This window comes from Vigna umbellata, chromosome 1 (assembly GCF_029865625.1).
Source record: "Vigna umbellata cultivar VRB3 chromosome 1, Vumbellata_1.0, whole genome shotgun sequence".
Classification (NCBI taxonomy): domain Eukaryota; kingdom Viridiplantae; phylum Streptophyta; class Magnoliopsida; order Fabales; family Fabaceae; genus Vigna; species Vigna umbellata.
The window spans coordinates 98442733-98464371 of record NC_142165.1 but is presented as its reverse complement, the minus strand read 5'-3'; the positions used below and the strand labels follow the sequence as shown (position 1 = coordinate 98464371).

Sequence of the window (21639 nt, the reverse complement as noted above, 5' to 3'; positions counted from 1 at the left end):
TAGTACTAAATTTAAAATATCAAGAATGAAACGATTTTTTAAATTAATTTGTTTTTTTTTTTCTGTATGACTAAAATAAACTAATATCTCTTTCTAATTTAATTTAATCGTCATAGAAAAAGATATATAAAATATAATAATGTACTTTTTTAAATTACAATTTAAGAACAAATTTTTATACAATTTACTTCTAATGAACATAATGCTATATTTATACGCTTTGTTACAAGCTTTGCAATCCACTCTTTTGTTTAATTTTTTCTTTTCACGAATTTTAAGAAAGCTGAAAATATTCCATGTATCAACAACCTAAAATAGGTTTATACTTTTTATACTATTATAAACTGTTGTCTATAGGTAGTTTAAAAGTAAGAATCAAAAGAGTAAACTTAAAAAAATAAAAAGTATATATAACTATAAAAAATAAAAAGTACATATAAATATAACTATAGATAAAATAAAATTTAGTTATTAAAATAAAAAATATTATAAATAATATTGTTTACATAATATTATGAACAATTATTTAAGTTGAAAAAATAGTTACTAAAATAATAAAAAGATAAATAGTTTTTTTTATAATGAATAATTATTTGAATTCAAAAAAATAGTTACTAAAATAATAACTATAGATAAAATAAAATTTTAGTTATTAAAATAAAAAATAGTATAAATAATATTGTTTAAATAATATTATGAGCAATTATTTAAGTTGAAAAAATAGTTACTAAAATAAAAAGTATATATAAATATAACTATAGATAAAATAAACTTTAGTTATTAAAATAAAAAATAGTATAAATAATATTGTTTAAATAATATTATGAGCAATTATTTAAGTTGAAAAAATAGTTACTAAAATAATAAAAAGATTAATAGTTTTTTTATAATGAATAATTATTTGAATTCAGAAAAATAGTTACTAAAATAATAAAACTTAAAATTAGTTTTTTTATTGTAAATAATTATTTAAATTTAAAAAATAATAATTAAAAAGATAAAATTAGAAAAAAAAATAGGACATTAAATAAGTGTATCATTTTATATTTCATATATAATTATAGTTATAGATTTTGTTATAAATATTTTAGAAATTATATCAACGATTTTTTTATTGGCCCACAATGAAATAGACTTTCATGAATAATACTTTATAATGACCATTAAACTTCTTTTAATAATCTATTTGGTACAAATAAAGAAAAGAAGCTAGTAAAATAAATTCATTGCTTGTACTTGAAATTTATGAAAAATCGAATTAAAACTTGAAAGATTGTTAATAATTAAAAGTCTGTGTTGGAAAAAAAAAAGAAAGCATATGGATTAAAAATAAATCATTTAAAATACGCTTTTAAAGTTGAAACAAGTAAAGTTTGGGGGTTCATTGTTCATAAAAAGAGTTCAATAGTGGGTAAAAATGAAACAAAGACAATAATTGACACCTAAACTCCGCAAAATGAAACATAACTCCAATCTTTATTTGGAAATAAAATACTTAAGAAAATCTTTTCAAATTTAGTATGAAAGACATATTGAGAGTCTTCTTTATTGAAACTAAAGAAGTAGATTGATTTTAAATAGGAAGCTATAAGAAGAGGTTTAAAAAAAAGGTTAAATATTGCATTGGTTTCTAAATTATTATCTATTTTTGGTTTCTTTTCTTTTCTAAATTTTGTTTTATTTAGGTTTTTCTGCTTTTATAAATTCGTTATTATCTATTTTGTTTTTTTTTTCTTTTCTAAATTTAGGTTTATCTCCTTTAGAAAATCATAAATTTAGTTTTTTATAACTAACGCCGTTAGTTTTTATTCTGACATGACAAATAGTGTGTAATCGTCTAAGACACACGTGTATTATGTCTTTAAGTCGGCAAGATAGTTTAGTAGCAAACAATATGCTACATTTCCAGTCCGATAAGGTCAACAAGACAAGTGTATTATGTCTCCGGGTCGGCAAGACATCTGAATAGTTTGGTGGACAAGTACATATAGTCTGGTAGGGTGAATGGGGGAACTCATATAGTTTGGTAAGGTGTATGGAAAACTCTGATAGTTCAATGGGTAGTTCACATAGCTTGGATAACACATTACTAAGCTCTTTTTAGACTTCCAACTAAACAATATGAATTCTTCATGCACCTTAACGGACTATCCTAATGTCTTACTGAGTTATTCAAATACCTTGTCGACCTTAGAAAAAATATACGTGTCTTGCTGATCTTATTAGGTTGGGGACGTGGCACAACTTGCCACCGAACTATTTTGTCGACCTAAAATACAATACACGTGTTTTAAACGGATTAGGGACTTTATACACCGTTTGTCTTGTAGAAACAAAGCTATGACATTAGTCATACATGACTTTTTAAAATGGGAGAGACAAAAAAAACAAGTTTGAAAAAAAAAACTAAATAATAATTTAAAAATCATAAACATATTTAACTCAAGAAATAAATAAAAAATTACAATTTTCTGGTGCTGATTATGTTTAAAACTATATATTTCAACGTCAAATACTACTGTTGATTGTTTGTTGTGTCAGTAATATGAAATTGGAATAATAGTTTACTTGTTCTCTCAAGAATATGAAAATCGAATGCAATGTGATGTGTATTACTTCTAGAATTTCTAATATACTGAAAATCAATACACTTCTATTAAGAAGTTATATCTTTCCTTGTAATTCTCATATTGTAAACTCCGATAATACTTTATTGAAAGCACTACAACATGAAATTAGGAAAATGGTTTTGGTTATCGAAATCTACTTTTCACCTTAAAATCCTTTGTGCTAATTCCTTGCCATTTATGTCTTCAGTCAGTTATCTTATTTGTCATTACCTTCCTCACCATTTAGGTTCTCCATCTTTTATTTCTTCTTGTATCTTCAATTATCATCATGGTTTATTTTCTCATTATAACTTGTATCTTGTTCATTATTTACTTATTTTAGTTTTAGCTTATTATTTATTTCGTATTTCTTTCTGTTTTTCAAGAATCATCTGACAAATTGCATAATTATATATGAAATGTTGGTAATACGAAATCGAGTTTTATTCATAATAGTAAATGAAGTATTTGACTATTTTTAAGTTATTATAAAATTAAGTTATTACAAAATCATATAAAAAAAAGTAAGGAGTGAATAATCTAAAAAATATAGAATTAAAACAAAAATATAAAAAGTAGAAAAATCTAAAAATATAATATTAGTCGATGTAAAGAAATTTAAATGTACTCTAAAAATATAAAAGTTAGACTATGCAAAAAAAAAGTATATGATTTAATAATACATAAGATAGACTATGAAAAAAATGTTAATGATTAGATAAACTAGAATAATGTATATTACTAAACTCATCTAATTATTATATGAAGTAATTTATTGATAGATTAGTCCAATTTGTGTATGAGTAGACTCTTCTAATGTGTGTTGGTAGACTCGGTTAATCAATATTTGGACACACTCATCGAATGCATATTCATATAATTGCCTAGTCAGTGTATGAAATGACTCATCTAATATAATTGATAGACTCATGTACTTAGTATATGAATACACTTGTCTAATGTGTGTTGAAAGACTTGTATGATAAATGTATATACATAATTGTGTAATGTGTTTTCCTATATTCGTCTAATTAGCATATTGAATGACTCGTCTAATATATTTTGCTACACTTGTCTAATCAGTGTATACACAAACTCCTGTATTTCTTGTTATTTAACTTGTATAACCTGTCTTAGACAAACTCGTTAAATATTTATTGTTAGACTCGTGTAATTATTTATGGACAAATTATCTTCGACAATACCAATGAATTGGATACACTTTCTTTAACAATCAATAAAGATGATATGAAACATATAACCATGTTTTTAAACTTCAACAAATACAATACATGTAAACAACTTAGATCATGCAAAAATATTGTCAAATATGCTTAAACTCGTCTAATGAGTTTATAGACAAACTTATCTAATGCTTTTTGCTATATTTGTCTAATTATTGTATGAACGTAATCGTCTAATAAATATATTATTAGATTATCTAATAAGTGTATGGACAAACACGTCTAATATATATTGCTAGACTAATTTAATCAATGCTAGCATTAGTAGAGTTCACCTATAAAAACAATCATCACGCAAGTATTGAAATTGCGGGCATTGTATGGAATGAGATACAGGACACCATTTTGTTGGTATCAAGATGGGAAGTTGTGTTGGTTGGGTTAGAGTTGCTAAGGCAGACAACAAAGAAGGTTAAGAAAATATAAGATAGAATGAAAGCCTCACAGAGTAGGCAAAATTCATATGTGGATTAGAGATGCGTCTGTTAGAGTTTGAAGCTGAAGATCATGTTTTCTTGAGAGTGCCCCTAACTATTGTGTGGAAAGGGTTCGACCTAAAAAGTTTTCTCCTAAGTTTATTAGACCTTATAAGATCTTATGGAAGATAGGATAGTAACTTATGAGATTGCTTTACCACCTTAATTATCAAGATTATATAATGTGTTTTATGTTCCACGATCAAGGAAGTATTTGTTAGAACGATGATTTGATAGTGGAAGCTCAACAAGTAAGAATAGAGGATTTGTAAATCAAACAACTTAGAGAAGATACAATTAATTCAGTTAAGGTTTTACGAAATGCTAGATCGGGAGATCTCACTTGGGAGCTAAAGGAAGAAATGAGAGAGTCATTTAAAACTTAATCTTGTTAAAAATATTTAATAAAATAATTTCAAATAAAATTCAATATAAAATATAAATTTAAATAAACTTAATCTTATTAAGAAAAAGTAATAAAAATATCAATTTTAATAAAAGTATTTGTATAACATTTATATAAAAATTAAATTTGGTTTCAATTTTTAGATAGATATGAAATTGTTTAATTTTAAAAATAATTAGAACTAAAGTGAAACAAAGTAAAAATACGAAAACTAAATTGAAACTAAATCAATGACATGTAAAACTGACATGTGATACCGCTATTATCATATCACACTAAACTATGTCAGCTTAACATGTGATATACAAATTGACACATGACATCTCTTTATTGTTGTTAGTATATTATTATAAAAGAACTTGATTATATCAAATTTTTCAAAATAAAAACTAAATCAAGATAGAAAAAAGAGAGAGACTAAATTGATATTTTTCTCAATAAAAACAAATGACACCATTTAAACAAAAGTCAAATAATTATAAAGAATAGTAAAAATAATTAAATGCGTATTCAGTTAAAAAGAAAGTAAAGATCCAAACAAATACTGACATAAGATTTCTTAAATTATCTAATAAATTAAGAACGTTGTAATATTTTTTAACAGAAAAGTGCGGATGACTAAAAAAGATATTGATATCCACGTATCCTTCTCATTACTATGCCAAATTTAAATCATAAACCATTACACATTCCTAACTTAAAATATAAGTAATTATCTATATCCAATTTTAAACATAAATTAATTTTGATACTTGTATCCATATCCTATCATTCTAGAATTTGTCTATTCCAATTCTTCCTTGTACAAGAAGGGGAACTCTAAAGATGCATTTATAGTTGAATGTTGATAATTCACGTGTCCACGTCACCTTGGGCAAAATGTCAAAACACATTCCATGTACACTTGTCCTGGGATATGGGATAGCCTATTTATATTCGTCAGCGAGTATTTCGAGCCTAAACCCGCAAAACCCTAACCATATTTCCCACACTTTTCACTTGGCTTCCTCTGCCACACCAAACAACCCCTCGCTTTTGAAAACGCGCGTTTCAGGCGAAGATGGTTGGCGACAAGACGAAGAAGTTGAAAATCGCTGAGAATTTGGAAGATACCATCGACGAAAAACTCATCCTCTCCATTGAGAAGTTGCAAGAGGTCCAAGACGAACTCGATAAGGTTTCATAATTTCCCATTCCACCTCATCTTTCTACGCTAAGTGCTCACTCATCGATTGAATTCATATTTTCCAGTTTTTTAGGTTTTCATTCTCCGTTTTAAACTGTCGCCAAATTTATCGATTCCTCTAATTAACATGACGAAATTGTATTTTATGAATTGTGAATGTTAATTATGCTATTAGTGCATTGACGATGAATTTGAAAATTGTGCTATTGTGCATTGATTTTGAATTTCAATTTCAATTTCAATTTCAATTTTGATGTCGTTGTAGATCAATGAGGAGGCGAGTGATAAGGTCCTCGAAGTAGAGCAGAAGTTTAACGAGATAAGGAAGCCAGTTTACGATAAGCGAAATGAGATCATCGTCAAATCTATTCCTGATTTCTGGTTTACTGCTGTGAGTTTCATTTTTTTAATTTGATTATTGTTATGACAGGATACGAATTTGAAATATTTTTTTAAATTTATCTTTGTTTGGCTTGTGCAGTTTATGAGTCACCCTGCTCTTTGTGAACTTCTGAATTTAGAGGATCAAAAGGTTTGACTTCTATCCTCATACGTGGAGAAGTTTTGCAGCTATGTTAATTGTCCTTCGTGTTAGATTCGGTCTATTTATTTACTTGGGGTGTTTTGCCACTTTGTGAGGTTTACATGAGAGTGCTTTCAATGCTTTGTTCCGTTGGTTACTGATAAACCTGTTGATGAAGTTTTAATCATTGCTGGCACCCTTTGTTTGTAGATATTTAAGTATTTGGGTTCTCTCGAGGTTGAAGATAATAAAGATGTCAAATCTGGGTACTCAATCACCTTTGTAAGTTATTCTTGCTCTTTTTCTCACCCTCTGTCGCCCAAAAAAACACCTTGTATTTACTGAAGTGGTGCTATCCTTTATAGCAGTGATTTAAAAGTGTCTACAGACAAAAATGACCAGTTGTTAATCACCTTTGAAGACTAGCCCGATGTTAATTCTCTACAGACAAAAATTGACTAGTTTTTAATTATTTTTTGTCCAGAATTTCAATCCCAATCCCTATTTTGAGAATACAAAGCTTACGAAGACTTTTACCTTCTTTGAAGAAGGATCAACAAAGATAACTGCTAACCCCATTAAATGGAAAGAGGGCAAGGTAAGGCTATAAATTCATTTATTCTCACCACCCCATCAGCACCTACAGTTTTCACTTTGAAACATAATCCTTAATTATACAGGGATTACCCAATGGAGTCAATCTTGACAAGAATGGGAAGCGGGGTCGTATTGATATCAGGTTGATACCTAACCTTTTGTTTTTATGCTTTTTTTTTTTAGTTTCTGTTCTGAGCACAGTAATATTATAAACAAAGATAGCCATGGTTATGCACCCATTTTCGTTTTTGTATACTAGACCACTCGTTTTCTTGGCCAGGCCTTTTCTTTTGGAAAAAGAAAAAACAGAAACTACTGTTGAAGGCTGGAGTTTTCTGGCATTCAAATTGATCAATTGGCAGATCAAGAAAATATACGTAGTTTGTGATGTCTGCTTTTGTTATGTCATATTCCACTTTGATTCAGAAGACATGGCTGTATTTTTCTATGTGTTTCCCTGTGACACTTTTTCTATGTTGTATTATACTTTTCTATACTAGAATAACTATTTGAAATATTAGTGGCACTTTTCTACGTAGTAGTATACTTTTCTATACTAGAATAAATATTTAAAAGATTAGAATGCGAAGAGCATTGACCTGTGCAGAGTTGGTAGAAAGAATCTATTCGTACTAGTTAGAATTCTCCAGTTTTGTTTTGAAATCTGAACAAGGATGATAGCATGCAAATATTTGATGCCCTGACCAAATGTTTTAACTGGGTAATTTTGAGCAAGTGAGAATAACTGTTTTTAAGAAAACTTCTTTCCCTTGTGTCAGCTAAAGCTTTTCGTGTTCTTCATTGTTAGTTAATATATTTGAAGGAAATGTTACTAAATCTCCTTTCGTGAATGGTTCATGGACTCAGTGGCCAATATTTAAATTTTCTTGTGCCAATAAATGCAGTTTCTTTACTTGGTTTAGTGACTCTGAACAGAAAGACGATGCGGATGAAATTCATGATGAGGTATATTTTTCTCTAGCCTTGTAAAATTCTTTCCAGATGGAAGTTCTTTAGTGATTTTCTGTTTTCTTTTTCGCTTTGTGCCAAAACATTAATCACATAAATGCAGGTTGCAGAATTGATCAAAGATGATTTATGGCCAAATCCACTTACCTATTTCAACAATGTAAGTTAAAATTTTAACCTTTTTGTCTTCTGTGTATTGTATTTTCAAATCTCACACTTAATTACTCATTCTACTTTGCTAATTTCTCCCATGGTGTTTCTAATGTTAATTGACTTGGGAACAGGAGTTTGATGAAGAGGATTTTGATGATGAAGGTGATGATGAGGTAATTGAAGTTCTAATTTACTTTGAAAAAGAATATATGATTGGCAAATATGATTGGAGTATTGTTGTTTATGTTTTATGGAATCTTGCTGGATCCATGCTTTAATTCGTCCAAAATTCAGTCAATGGATACTAAACCTAAATCAGCATTGATTCAAAGTTTAATGCTGAACATGTACGAGTCACTTATAGCAGTCATATTTTGAACTCAGGTTTAGCTGAATGCTTTAATTTTTGGTTATATAGATGTTAACATAAAGAAAACGAATACGAGAAACACCAATGTGATGTGAATTCTATTTAATAATTGTTTGAGTATATGGAAAATATTTTATCATATCATAATTTCTTTAGGGTTAGTATTTTTTTCTTATTCATTAGGATTTATTTTACCATGCTTTAGTTCCTGAGTTAGTTAGGATTCGATTATAAAGATGGGTTAGTATCAACATACTTTTATATACATCTAAGTTAATATCAATTCAGTGTTTCATCCTCTTTTTTCTTTATTACTGCTTAATATATCTGGAACAGTATGATTTGAACAATAACAAAAAAAGTTTTTGTGAAGATACATAAAAATGCTGAAAGTTGTAATCATTCATGATCTGTAAACAACAAAGAATATGAATGCATTTTAAGATGTTTGATACGAGTTATTGCTATTTTACTTAATAATAGCATTTTAAGACGTGTTTTAAATTCTTAATGTCATTAGGACTTCCAAAATATAGTGGATAGAAATATTTTCTTAGAAAGTATAATTATCATTGACAGGAAAAGGATGAGGATGACCAAGAGGATGATGACGACGAGGAAAGCAATGACATTTGAAAAATGCCTTATGGTGGTGTTTATTTTTCCTATTTATTTTTCCCTGGTTGAATATGTAGGTTTTGGGCATGGTGGCCATTGCCATTTTTTCAAGGTTTTTATTAGGTGGAGCTATCTAGAAAGTTAGTAGTTCTGACCATAATTTATTAATTATTCTGTGAAGTTGTTTTGCCGGTTTCATCCCTTGCGCACTTTTTTGGGTTGTTACTACTGGTATACTAGTTGTCTCAACTGTTCTTTGTTGTGGAATTACATAGTAAAGTTACAGTATTTATTGTATATTTGGATCTGTTATCTATCATAAAATTACTATTCAGGAATTTTGCCAAGATATTATTCCACCATTTCAAATGGTTTGCCATCTGTTTTCCTAAGTTGGAATGGTCTTTCTTTCCCTTTTCTATTTATTGATAATATATTATTAACCAATTATTATCAACCCACACAATTTGGTGTCACAGCTGATCATATCTATATAAAATTCACATTAATACCATTCTCACAACTGAACATATATATAAAATTATGATAATTTAAATGTTAACATATTATAATAGGGTTGGGAATTATTTTAAGACAAATCAATAAGTTATAATAAGGTTGGAGAAGGATTTCTAAATAAATAATGAAAACTTTTAAAAGAATAATTTGTTTCTGTTACAATTTTTTTAAGAAATATATTATTTGGGCAACACATTTTAAAAAATTGAAATTACGAAAAATTCTGAAAATATTTTGATTATTTAAAATTATAAAATTTATTATGAAAAGTAATAATTTAAACAATTTTCTTTCTAGGGTTAAATATGTTTTTCGTTCCTTAAGTATCACTGATTTTTTATTTTAGTCCTTACTCAAAACATTGATGACATTTAGTCCTCGTAATATTAAAACATGTAAAAATACTCCTTAAAAGTGGACGGTGTCAACTTTTAATTGATCTGGCAAACGACAATGTTTTACGTCTTGTGTCAGCTTCACTGTTCTCTATCTGCCACGTTGCTTATATCGTGAAAACCCCTATGGCCATCTTCTTGCGAGAGAAATGCCTAACCCAATCTTTGCCTCTATTCACCTCAAGCCACCAACAAAGGGGTTAATCCTCTAAGCAATAGATATAGAACGAAAACCATAAACACACTGCGTTTCCAATCCCAGTGAACAATGAGATAGAAGAATTAACCAACAAAGGGCATGATAAACAAAAACAAAAACAAAGAATGCGCTTTCGTCTAGTAGTGAGTGTTGTTGGGGATGTTTGGCGTTTGAGAAAAAAACCCTCGCATTAAGAGGGAGGAGAGCAGCGCTCGTGGCGCTGGTGAGGGAGCGATTCCGGCGAGAACAGCGGTAGCCAACTTTGTCGACAGTGGCTGGTTTCATTCGTGGTGGTGGAGACTCGTCACAGAGAAGCAACGATTCTCCTCTCTCACGCGCATACGGGTCCTGTTGATGATGGGTTTCGTCGGCGACGCCTTGGATCGGGTGGCGACGGCTCCGGCAGCAAGCCGCATCACCGGTGCGACCTTGACTCATGGTCCGAGAGGCGGCGACTGGGTGCGGCGTGAATGGCTTGGATGCGCTGCAGAGGGTGAATGCGTCTTCCTCTCGCACGAAGGAGAAGGGGCAAAGTGGTGGTGGTCCACCGTCAAGGGCGGTGGCTTTTTCGGCGCAAGTACCGGCAACACCGTGGACAGCAGCGTGGTGGTTGTTCGAGTGGTGGCTGAGGCGGTAACGTCCATGCGGTGGAGACCCGTATCTCCGGCAACACCTCCAATCGGGTTCGAACAACGTCATTTGTGTCTTGATTTGGCAGACAGAGAACAATGAACCTGGCAAAGGATGTGGCATTGTCGTTTGCCAGATCAACCAAAAGTTGACGCTGTCTATTTTTAAAGACTATTTTTACATGTTTTAATACTACAAGGACTAAATGCCATCAATATTTTGAGTGTGGACTAAAACAAAAAATCAGTGATACTTAAAAGCATATTTAACTCTTCTTTCTAGTCAGTTTTTCTTTTATCTCTCTTTTATTTTCTTTTTGCTTTCTTTTCTTCTGTATTTATTTTTTTCTTTTTGTTTCTTACATCTGTTTCTCTCCTTGGTATATATCTGTCCCTTTCCTTCTTATGTTTTTGTCCCTCTCTTGTCTCTTTCATCTCATTTTCTCCCTTATGTCTATACTATCTCTTCTCCCTACTTTACTTCAGTTTGTTTTTCTATCTTATTATTTTAACTTTTTTTATCATCTCATATTTTTTATCTTTTTATTATTTTTTTCTCTTTTTTTTTTGTTAATCTCACCTCTAATTTTCTTTCTATTTTCTATTTGTCTGCATCTATAGCTTAGTTCTTTTTCTTTTTTATCTGTCCTGATCTTTTTTTCTCTCTCTTATGTTTACTAATGTTAATGTAAAACTTATCATTTCAAATTATTAAACATTATTTATACTAATTTCAAAAAACTTAATAATGATAATTTGGCCTTTAATTATATATATTGTTTTTTATTTAGTGAAAAGTTAATTATTCTACTAAAATTAAAAATCAAACAAAATATTCAAAAATTAAAAATTAATTCAAAACATCTGAAGTTTTTCATTTTTTTAAAATTTCAAAATTAATTCAATGCTGAATGGAAGCAGGGATGCCGTTTTACTAGCTGGAGATGTTAATCCAAAGTATAGAAATTTAATGATCATTGCTATCAGAGCCAAGAAATGAAAAATAAGGATGGAACCTAAACATTGTTCACAACAGAACACGTTGCTTTTATTTTTAAGAAGTTCAGCTACTTTTTCTGTAAACCAAGTACTCTCATTTTGGTTAAAATTTATAAAATATTAAATATATCCTATTTATTTTCTTGCTCTGATTTGGATATAATTTTAGATTCTTGTAAAATTGAACCCATATTTTAAGGTGGAAAACTGAAGTAAACAACAAGCTTAACATAATTTTAAATATACATCCAAGCAAAATTCATTTTCAATAATTTACTAGCAGAATTTTACCCTATTCTCTGTTCTTTGTCTTAACTATTTTGACTTCTCACTTTTTTTAAAAATCAGCTCTTTACTTTTGTTTTAGTTCCTCACATTTTTGTTTAGATTCTATTCATCAAAACTCACACGAGTAACAGAATCGCTCTCTTTTTGGATCGATAGTAATTTAATGTTTATTAAAGTAATAGAGATTTTGGTCCAACTCTCTGCATCCTATGCAAAAAATTTGGCATCGCTTTTGTTCTTTAAATAAGTATTCTAAAATATACCCCAGACGATATACTAAAATACTAGCAAGGTCCAATCCAAACAAAACATCTAATTGGGCCGAACCATGCTGTACAAAGCCCCATTTATATCTTGGACCAAAGATGAAAACATTCATTCAATTTTAAACTGAAGTTGCAACTTTACAAGAGCAGCAATGAATTCTGGGACACACATATGTGTTTGGTCTTAAAAGTAGTTTTAGTCTGAATGTGAATTGTAGATAGATGTTGTTTAAGTAGATCCAAGGTAAGATGAAAATGTGGTATGTTATGAACATAATAAAAAAGAGATGTGTGGTTATGTGATGACAAACTCAGAAGATTGACACAGTGGCCCCAGATTTATACACTGTACTTGCTCACCAATTCTTTTTACAAGGTTGAGTGAAGTCACCACCTCAATTGTACTGCACACCATAACAAAATAATCAAAGAACTTTTAACCTTTTTTGTTGGTGGGTGCTTTAGAAGAATGTTTGCTATTCGTGATGCAATGCCCGATGGAACAAGATGAGATATTCGCTCTTCAGTCTGTTAGATCAGATGAGATATTCAGCAATGTTGCTTCCAGTAAAATCGCTACACTTTGATTGTAGATATCATCATGGAAGACACATTGAAGCATGGAGACATAATTCAGAGGATTCCAACACTGAAGACCCACGTGTTCTTTGCTGGGATAGTAATATGGACCGCAAAATTCCACACATCAAATCAAATGCTGGACTTTTGTTGGTGTCATTTAAGAATTGACCACGACGTTGTATGTAAGGTAAAAGTATATATAATGGGTTAAACTTCAAGTCAACATCAGTGTTGCCAACTTGGCCACATTTTTCTTCTTTTTTTTTATTCCCTGATTCGGTAACTTTCCATTTGATTCCTAAGTCTTTTTCCCTTGTTGAAGAGAAAAATAAAATAACATCTTTTTTTGGAAACAAAGTTCTGCAAATTTCTTGTACGAAAGATGATGATGATAATACACTCTTGGACATTAAATGTAAAATCTTTTGGAGCGAAAATTTGAACTTTTGCCACTTGTGCTAGATCCAGTTTTCATTAATATACCATTCACTTATGTTTTGATTTCATCGTGAAATAATGAGACAAAAAAGTATGACCTGTTCAAATGTTCATTTATGAAACAGAGAAAAAAAAAAGTATAACATTTTTTTTCCTTTTCAGAAAATTAGTCCATTTTAATGAATATTAAGATCAAAGAATTAATCGAATTGAATAAAATTAAAACTGTATAGCCTTTTTCGGAAGATGCTTATCTATATATATATATATATAAAGGAGATTAATTCAATGCTCTTTATTTTAAAACATATCATATCTATACAAATTCTTCACTTTTTATATGGCTGGCATTAATTTAATGTAAATATTATAATTTACAACTACTCTTCACGACTTTCTTCTTGTACCCAGGAAAAATATCTCTTTTTGAACTGTAAATATATGTAAAATGTGATTGAAATTGTGAAGAAACATGATGATGATGACACTTGAGCAAAAATTCAATAATTATGTATAAAGTAATCACAACAATGATGGTAGAATCTGATATAACATTTACAGCATGTAACATCTACTTTCACAAGACAATGTTGTAAAATAAAATCTTAGCAAAGACAAGAGAATAATGTGAGATTTGTGAGGCTAATAGGCATCCAGTGGTTTCATTCTTCTCTCTCTGTAGTTGTAATATCCAGAGGACCCTACAAAATTTGTAGCATGTGTTGGAGTTCCCTATATAGGTGGATGAAGCATTGTTGTCCAAAAAAGAGAGAAATATTTTGAATGACGTGTTATTTTCAGCCTTGAGGATTTAGAAACTGAGGCAGCTTTTTCAGACAGCACAAACAAAATTGTAACAGAGGGTTTTGGCATTTAATTTTGTGGCACACGAGAGCACACAACATGCATGGCTTCAAATTATTGTTGGAGACAGCAAAACTATTATAATGCAAAAACGCACATAATTGTTTTCTGATTAAAAAAAATTACAGAGAGAGAGAGAGATATTAGGGTGATGTTGAATGTGTGAGTGAACGAGTGTCCCAGTGCCCTGTGCTGTGCTGAAAATTATTCTGGAACACAAACAGTAAAAGGTCAATTCAGAATTCATCTTTTGGAGAATAAAGTGACAAGCCATGACAAAATCACATATTTCTGCACTGAAAAAGTGGCACGTAGAAAGCACAGATTTTCATGAATCTTTTTTTCCACTCTCAGTGGGAATAAATACTATGTTACTCTTCCTATTTTACCAAAACTACAATCACTTCCTTTGCGTGTTATATCATGCTACTGTCCATCAGTCAATTTTGCATGGCATCTCATAAAAAGTATCAGGTCAATTGTTTTATAGTTAATATAAAATGATAATGAGTGATAAAATATTTATCATTTTATATAAATTATAAAATCTTACTTTTCTTAACGTGATGTTTTAATTTTTTTTCAAATAGTTATTAAGTTACTTAGAAGTGACGGTATGTATATTAGCTAATCGAAGAAAGTGTTTAAATAGTAAACATTATTTGAAAAAAATTATAATAATTGACACTTTTTACACTAGTTTACTGTATCGGAGTTACATTCAATTCTTTTTTAATAACAGGTTCTATCAAAAGCAAGTTTAAAAATTCTTGTTTACAACACTAGCAAACTGGTTAGACAAATTTAAATATAAATATTTGAATTCACTTCTAAATCTAATAAAACATGTGTTTATGATTTCTTTATAAAAAAAAATAACTCTCATAGATCACTGGTACAGTTTGTACGATTAGATTTGCATTCACTTATATACGTATGATTGTAAATTGATTTGACTTTTAGTCGGTATAAGAATTTCAAAACTTTTTTTTCTTGAGACATATACACATCAAATGTGAGATTAAACATTAATGGATAGTTCGATAATCAAACAAAAGATCAAAAAACAACAAATTTCGCAAGAATAAACTCTAATTCATAATTTTGATACCTATCACGTTAAGAAGTTGACATGAGATTTCTAACATACTCTAAAAACATAGCTTTAACGTATGATTGACATAAATGGATGTTTTGATAATAAACAACAAATTTTTCTATGTCTAATCATCTTTTAAAAACATTGTTTAATATCATCGGATGATTCAATTTTTTTTCATTTTGTTATCTGTTGAAGATAGTGTTTATCATCATGAGACAATTCATCTTTTATTTCGATTAGTTAAATCTTTAAAAATGTAAACGATTTTCTAAAAATGTCTTTCTTTAGGAAAAAAGATTTTGAAAAATAAACTCTAATTTCATTAACAACATTTTAAAGATAATTTAATTAAATATGGTAAATTTTATATCTACTATAATTACATCCAAATTTTACCCTATAAAGTAGTATTATGGTATTTGATAAATTTAAAACTCATTTTCTAAAATTTTTAAAGAAATCCGACTATTAATAATTATGGTATCTAGTTTTGATACCTATCGTGTTAAGAAGTTGACATGATATTTCTAACACAATCCCAAAACATATATTTACCGTATGATTGATATTAATGGATGTTTCCATAATAATAAACAATTTTTTCTATGACTAACGATAAATCATTATTTTAATACCATTTTAAAAAATAATTTTTTAAGCTTAACTCAATTTTACAAAAATCAATTTGTGTGATTAAGCTACTCAACGACTTATCAAAAGCAATTGAAATAAATCATAAAATGGACAAAAGATGGAAAAGAGAAACTAATATGTGTAAAAGTATATTATTTATTCATAAGAAAAATCATATTACCTAGAGTTGAGAGAAGAATTATTGTTAAATCTTCTCCATAAAAGGTCATACAAGTAAAGTGTTGTTACTTTGTTGGGCTGCAGAGAGGGGTGGATTCCATCCAAAGCATTGTTGAGGATCTTTATTGGTGCGACATGGTCTAGTGGAAAATATGTCCCAAGTACAAGTATGACCATTACCACTGCAGTATCCATCTCGTTTTTGGACATATATGTCAAAATAATGATCTCCTTCCAACCAAACAAAATGACAAAAGTACAATGTCGTAGGAAAAATAACCCTAGGATAGAACTTAAAGCTATATGTTTCGCCGACATTGAGTTGTTGCACCCCAAGATCACTCTCCTTGTCTTTGCACTGAACAGCCAAATATCTCATGCTTAAACGATTCGTTATTTGAACGGTTACTTCGATAGGAAGAATAGGAATAACACTCTCACCACACTTCAAATGCACTCCAACAAAAATTGTTAAAAACAAACAACCTACTGCTATAATTTTCGACATCTATAAACTTTATTACAACTTTCTTGTTTACAAAGTATGGTATATATATATATATATATATATATATATATATATATATATATATATATATATATATATATATATATACTGCATGTGTACACATGTATATGTCAATTTATGTCACATGTCAATTTATGTATTTAAGAATAATTTATTACTCTTTTAATATTTTTACGACTTCTTGTTTAAATTAAATTCCTTAATTAAGATAACATCTTCAATAATAATAATAATATTATAAGAAATGTACTAATTGATATTTGAATCATCGTATCACTTAAATTTTTTAAAAGTTATTTTTTAGATTTTTTTTTCTCGTGTTAACTCTGATACGAATGAATTACACCAAAGGTTGCACATTGTATTAATTATAATCACGATTAATTCAACTTTACAATCTGCGATCCAATGAGCTCTGAAAGCCTAAATATACAAAATAATCATATTACCTTATTTACTAACAATATTTTGATACATAATTTTTTAATAATATTTTGATATAGTATATTTGTTATTTTTTTATTAATTTATTACTTATTTGGTATTGGCGTAGTTTAAATTTAATAAAATAAATAAATATACTCTTTTAAAATGTTGAAAAAGAAAATTTGTATTAACTATTATTTTCTTTATTACAAAGAATAGACTCTACATTAATTACAGGCAATTGCGTTTTAAATAATCATATTAATTACTAGGCGTATTCACTGTATTAATTGCTTTTTGTTTTAATTGTACAGGTCTTCTTAAGAAAATTATTTACATATATTAAAATTATACAAAATAATCGAAAATGTACAAAATAATTATATTTTGACTAACAATATTTTTACACATATTTTTTAATACTATTTTGATATAGTGTATTTTTTTTATTAATTTATTACTTATTTTTGATATTAACGTATTTAAAATTTTAAAAAGAATAAACATTCTTTTAAAATGTTGAAAAAGAAAATATGTGGAAGCTACATTAATTACAGGCAATTGTCTTTTAAATTATCGTATTAATTACGAGGTGTATTAATTGTATCAATTGCTCTTTGCTTTAATTGTGTCTTTTAAAAAAAATTATTTACATACACCATTACAGAATTACAATTATCATTTTCTAACATTTTTCAATAAATCTAACCATTAATAGATTTTGTATCGATGAAAATAAACTTTGAAACTTGATATATAATATAAATATTATTTAATCTCCATAAATGTATAGGGAACTAGAAAGAAAAAGTATTATTTTTTTTTTATTTTTGCATAAGTTTTACCATGTAAAACATTCACGATTTCCATATTTTGTAATCTTACATGGTCTTCTCTCAAATATCTCCCACGAACAGAGATTGTCGATACAATAAACATCCCTGATCACCATGCAACCATGTAAAGTGACAAAAGTACAAGGTTGTAGGAAAAAAGAACTGAGGGTAAAATCGAAAACGATATGTTTTATTAACCTTTAGTTCAATAGTACCCAGATCATGCTTGTCTTTGCAGTGAACATGCAAATCCTTCATACTTAATTTGTTTGTTATTTCAACTGAAACTTTTTTAGGTAAAAATGGAACTGCAGTGACGCTACCTTTCAATTGCAGAACAACAAACAACAAACAAAATATTATCATGATTTTGGAGATTGAATCCATAAATTTCTTCTCCTTCAAGTGAAATAGAAATATGAATGACTAACCAACATTTATTAATAATTTATCTTTTAATTAAATCTTGTAAAAAAATGATAATTTAGTTTTAAATTCTTCTCAAATAGTTATTAAGTTATCATTTTCCTCCTATGATATTACATGGGGTTTTAGAAATTTAATTGTTGTTCTCTCAAATTTTATAATGTCTGAGAACTTAAAAAAATCATAAGAACCATCAGGTCAAGTGTTTTTTAGTTTAAGGAATAAGGAATATCTCACCAATTATGTTATTACTTCAACACATATTTCGGGACGCAATTTAAATTTTTTATGTAATATTATTTTCTTTTAATTAAATAAGAATAAAAAAATTTATTATTTCCTCTAGTCAAAATAACCATATATGGTAATGAACCTCAAAAGAAGTAGTTACCTGATATGATGGATACCAAAACAATTTACCTTCTACAAGATTCAAAGTATTATTCTAATATTGTTCGAAATTGCGTCGTGAAAGAGTCATCCAAATCAAATCATTATTAATAAGTTGGCTTTAAAACAATTAATATTAATATGTAACATTATTTTATATAAATTTTATAGGCAGTAACATGAAGTTGATCATTAGAAATATAAAGTTACTTTCAATAAAAGCGCTGTATTGAGGTTTAAACTATTTTCATTACAGAGAAAGAGGTTTGTAGCTATCGTTGTGAAACTGATGGAAGCGGGAGTTGTCAATCAACTAAATAGTAAACTTTTATTAGTGTAAAATGATCTAGATATAAGATTAGTTATATTGAATTGATTTAATTTAAAATGCAGTGGTAATTTTAAAATAATTCCTCTTGAATGTTCACACCCCGTTCCCAATTTAAATAAATATTGTGAAAAAGATAAAAAAATACATTTTTTTTAACAAAACTGTTATTAACCTATTTTTATAGCTTTTCACCGTTTAAAAAAATTACTAACGTTATTTTTAAGATAATAATATTTTGATAATATTTTTTTGACAATATTAATTATTGAATAATTTTGGATCAATCACACACATAGATAATATTAAAATGTTTTCAAAAAGTATTATTGTCCTTATTTTTATGGATAATGATACTTTGACAACATTTTTTTAACAGCATTTTAACATCATCTACGTGTCATTCTGTTATTGATTCAAAATTACTTCACAATCAATAATAATAATAAGTAAATGATGTTAAAATATTGTAAAAAAATTATTGTTAAAATATCGTTATCTTATTTTTATATACATATTTTCTTTGAAAAGAAGTTGTTAAGGGTACAAAATATGGTATAGAATGACAGTCCCAATTGGTTTTAAAATTTATTACTTTTATTTGCATTTTGCCTGCCACTATCGGACACTTTCATGAAAAGTAGTGCCCAGTGAATCCAATAAAAAAAGGGTAAATTAGTAAATAAGTTCATATAGTATCTCATAGCATCAAGCCACGTGGCATGCACTCTCATATTATTATTAAGGCATATCCTTCGCATGCTGCTAAAAAATTCGTTACAAATAATTTGGATGTCAATCTCATTTCATTTTTCACTCAATCACTCGTCACTCTACTTCCACTGTCTTATTCTTTTGATATATTATTCAATTTTGTTCCGAAATAATATTTTCAAAATAAAACTGTTTAATTAAACATTGTAACTATCCAAATAAATTCAAACATTTACAATCAATACACATTTTACATAATCACATACACATGAGTTCATTATAAAGAATTTATCTTAATAAATAACCGTTTTTTTTTTCAACCCTCCGTCAACCTCAACAGCTCTCTCTCCCATCTAACCACATCCATTAATTTATGAGAGCATTTTTTTTTCACAATTTTTTTTAGTAAATTATATGATTTTGTAAACCTGAAACCACCCATATTTACCCAAACTCGAATCATTCGAATCCGACCTACCCGATAAGTTAAACATTTGGATTCGGGTAATATTGAACCCGTAACCAACCCAAACCAAAACACTGATCAAAAGAAGGAATATACATTTAGAAACAGTTTTGATTCGACACTTATTTGTTTAACTAAATAACAACCAAAACAGCTTACATACTATTGATTTGGAAAGTTACTATAAACACCATTTTTTGTAATGCAAATCACTAAAGCTTCCTTAGATGTAAACCTTTTGTAGATCTTTCATGTGTTGATACTCTTCAAACCTCTTGCTTCTTAAATCTTACCCCTTTATCACTCTTAACTATATTAAACATTAAGATTTGTGATAGTTGTTCTTCTATTTCTAAGTCTTTTCTACATTTACCTTTTTTTTTTATTATTTTATTTTTATTCGTATGTTCTTTGCTTTTTCCAGCGTTATATTTTGATTCTTAATTCATTCTTTGGTCATGTTTATTGTTCTTAAAAAGTAAAAAAACATTAAATCAAAATCTATTCTATATCATTATAAGAAATTTTATAATTTTCCACGAATTTTAACCAACATAAATAAATTTATCAATAAAATCAAATTTATCGATAAATTTTAATTAGAAATTCAATTAATGATGAAAACATCCATTTGCGTAAATATTTCACAGTAAATTAGAATTTGAATTTATATTACTTACAAACATTTTTCTTGTAAAAATCCATCAATAAATACAACTTCTAAATTTCGTTGATAAAAATTATTATTTTGTTATCAACAGACTTGTCCATTATTAAATTTCATCAATACAAAGTCTGTCAAACTTATTGCTTTAAGTTTTTATCAATTATTATAAAATTTGTTAGTAAAATTGGTTAGTAATTTCTATATTCTATTATAAAAGTATTTTTTTTCGATAAAAAAATGTAACAAATTTTTTATTAAGTTTGATATATTTTTTTGTAAATTGAGTGAGACGAGTGAGAAGAATAAGAGAAACAATAGGAAAAGAAGTCAATACCAACCTGAGAAGCAACGATAACATGATGATGATGCAACAACGAAGCAACATTGGAAGAGCAAGAAATCATATGGAAGACAATTGACGTGGCAACCATGACTATGAAGAAGGTGGATGAAAGGAAGAAGAAGAAAAAGAAAATAGAAGAAAAGAAAGAAAAGAAAATCCAACCATAACATTTACCAAAAGATATATATTAATAAATTTTATACTCTCTTTAACTATGAATAGATATTTACTAACAAAGTTTTTTAAACGTCAATAATTATTAATAAATT

At 28.3% G+C, this 21639-nt stretch overlaps 1 protein-coding gene across 1 annotated transcript; it reads left to right on the top strand.

Moving 5' to 3' along the window:
• Positions 1 to 5685: 5685 nt before the first annotated feature.
• LOC124827036 (NAP1-related protein 2-like) lies at positions 5686 to 9498 on the top strand. The gene is made up of 10 exons (XM_047300013.2): positions 5686 to 5912; positions 6187 to 6312; positions 6403 to 6453; positions 6655 to 6726; positions 6929 to 7042; positions 7125 to 7183; positions 7947 to 8007; positions 8114 to 8170; positions 8295 to 8336; positions 9113 to 9498. The coding sequence occupies exons 1-10, from the start codon at positions 5796 to 5798 to the stop codon at positions 9167 to 9169; spliced, it is 756 nt and encodes a 251-aa protein (XP_047155969.1). The 5' UTR covers positions 5686 to 5795; the 3' UTR covers positions 9170 to 9498.
• Positions 9499 to 21639: the final 12141 nt, after the last annotated feature.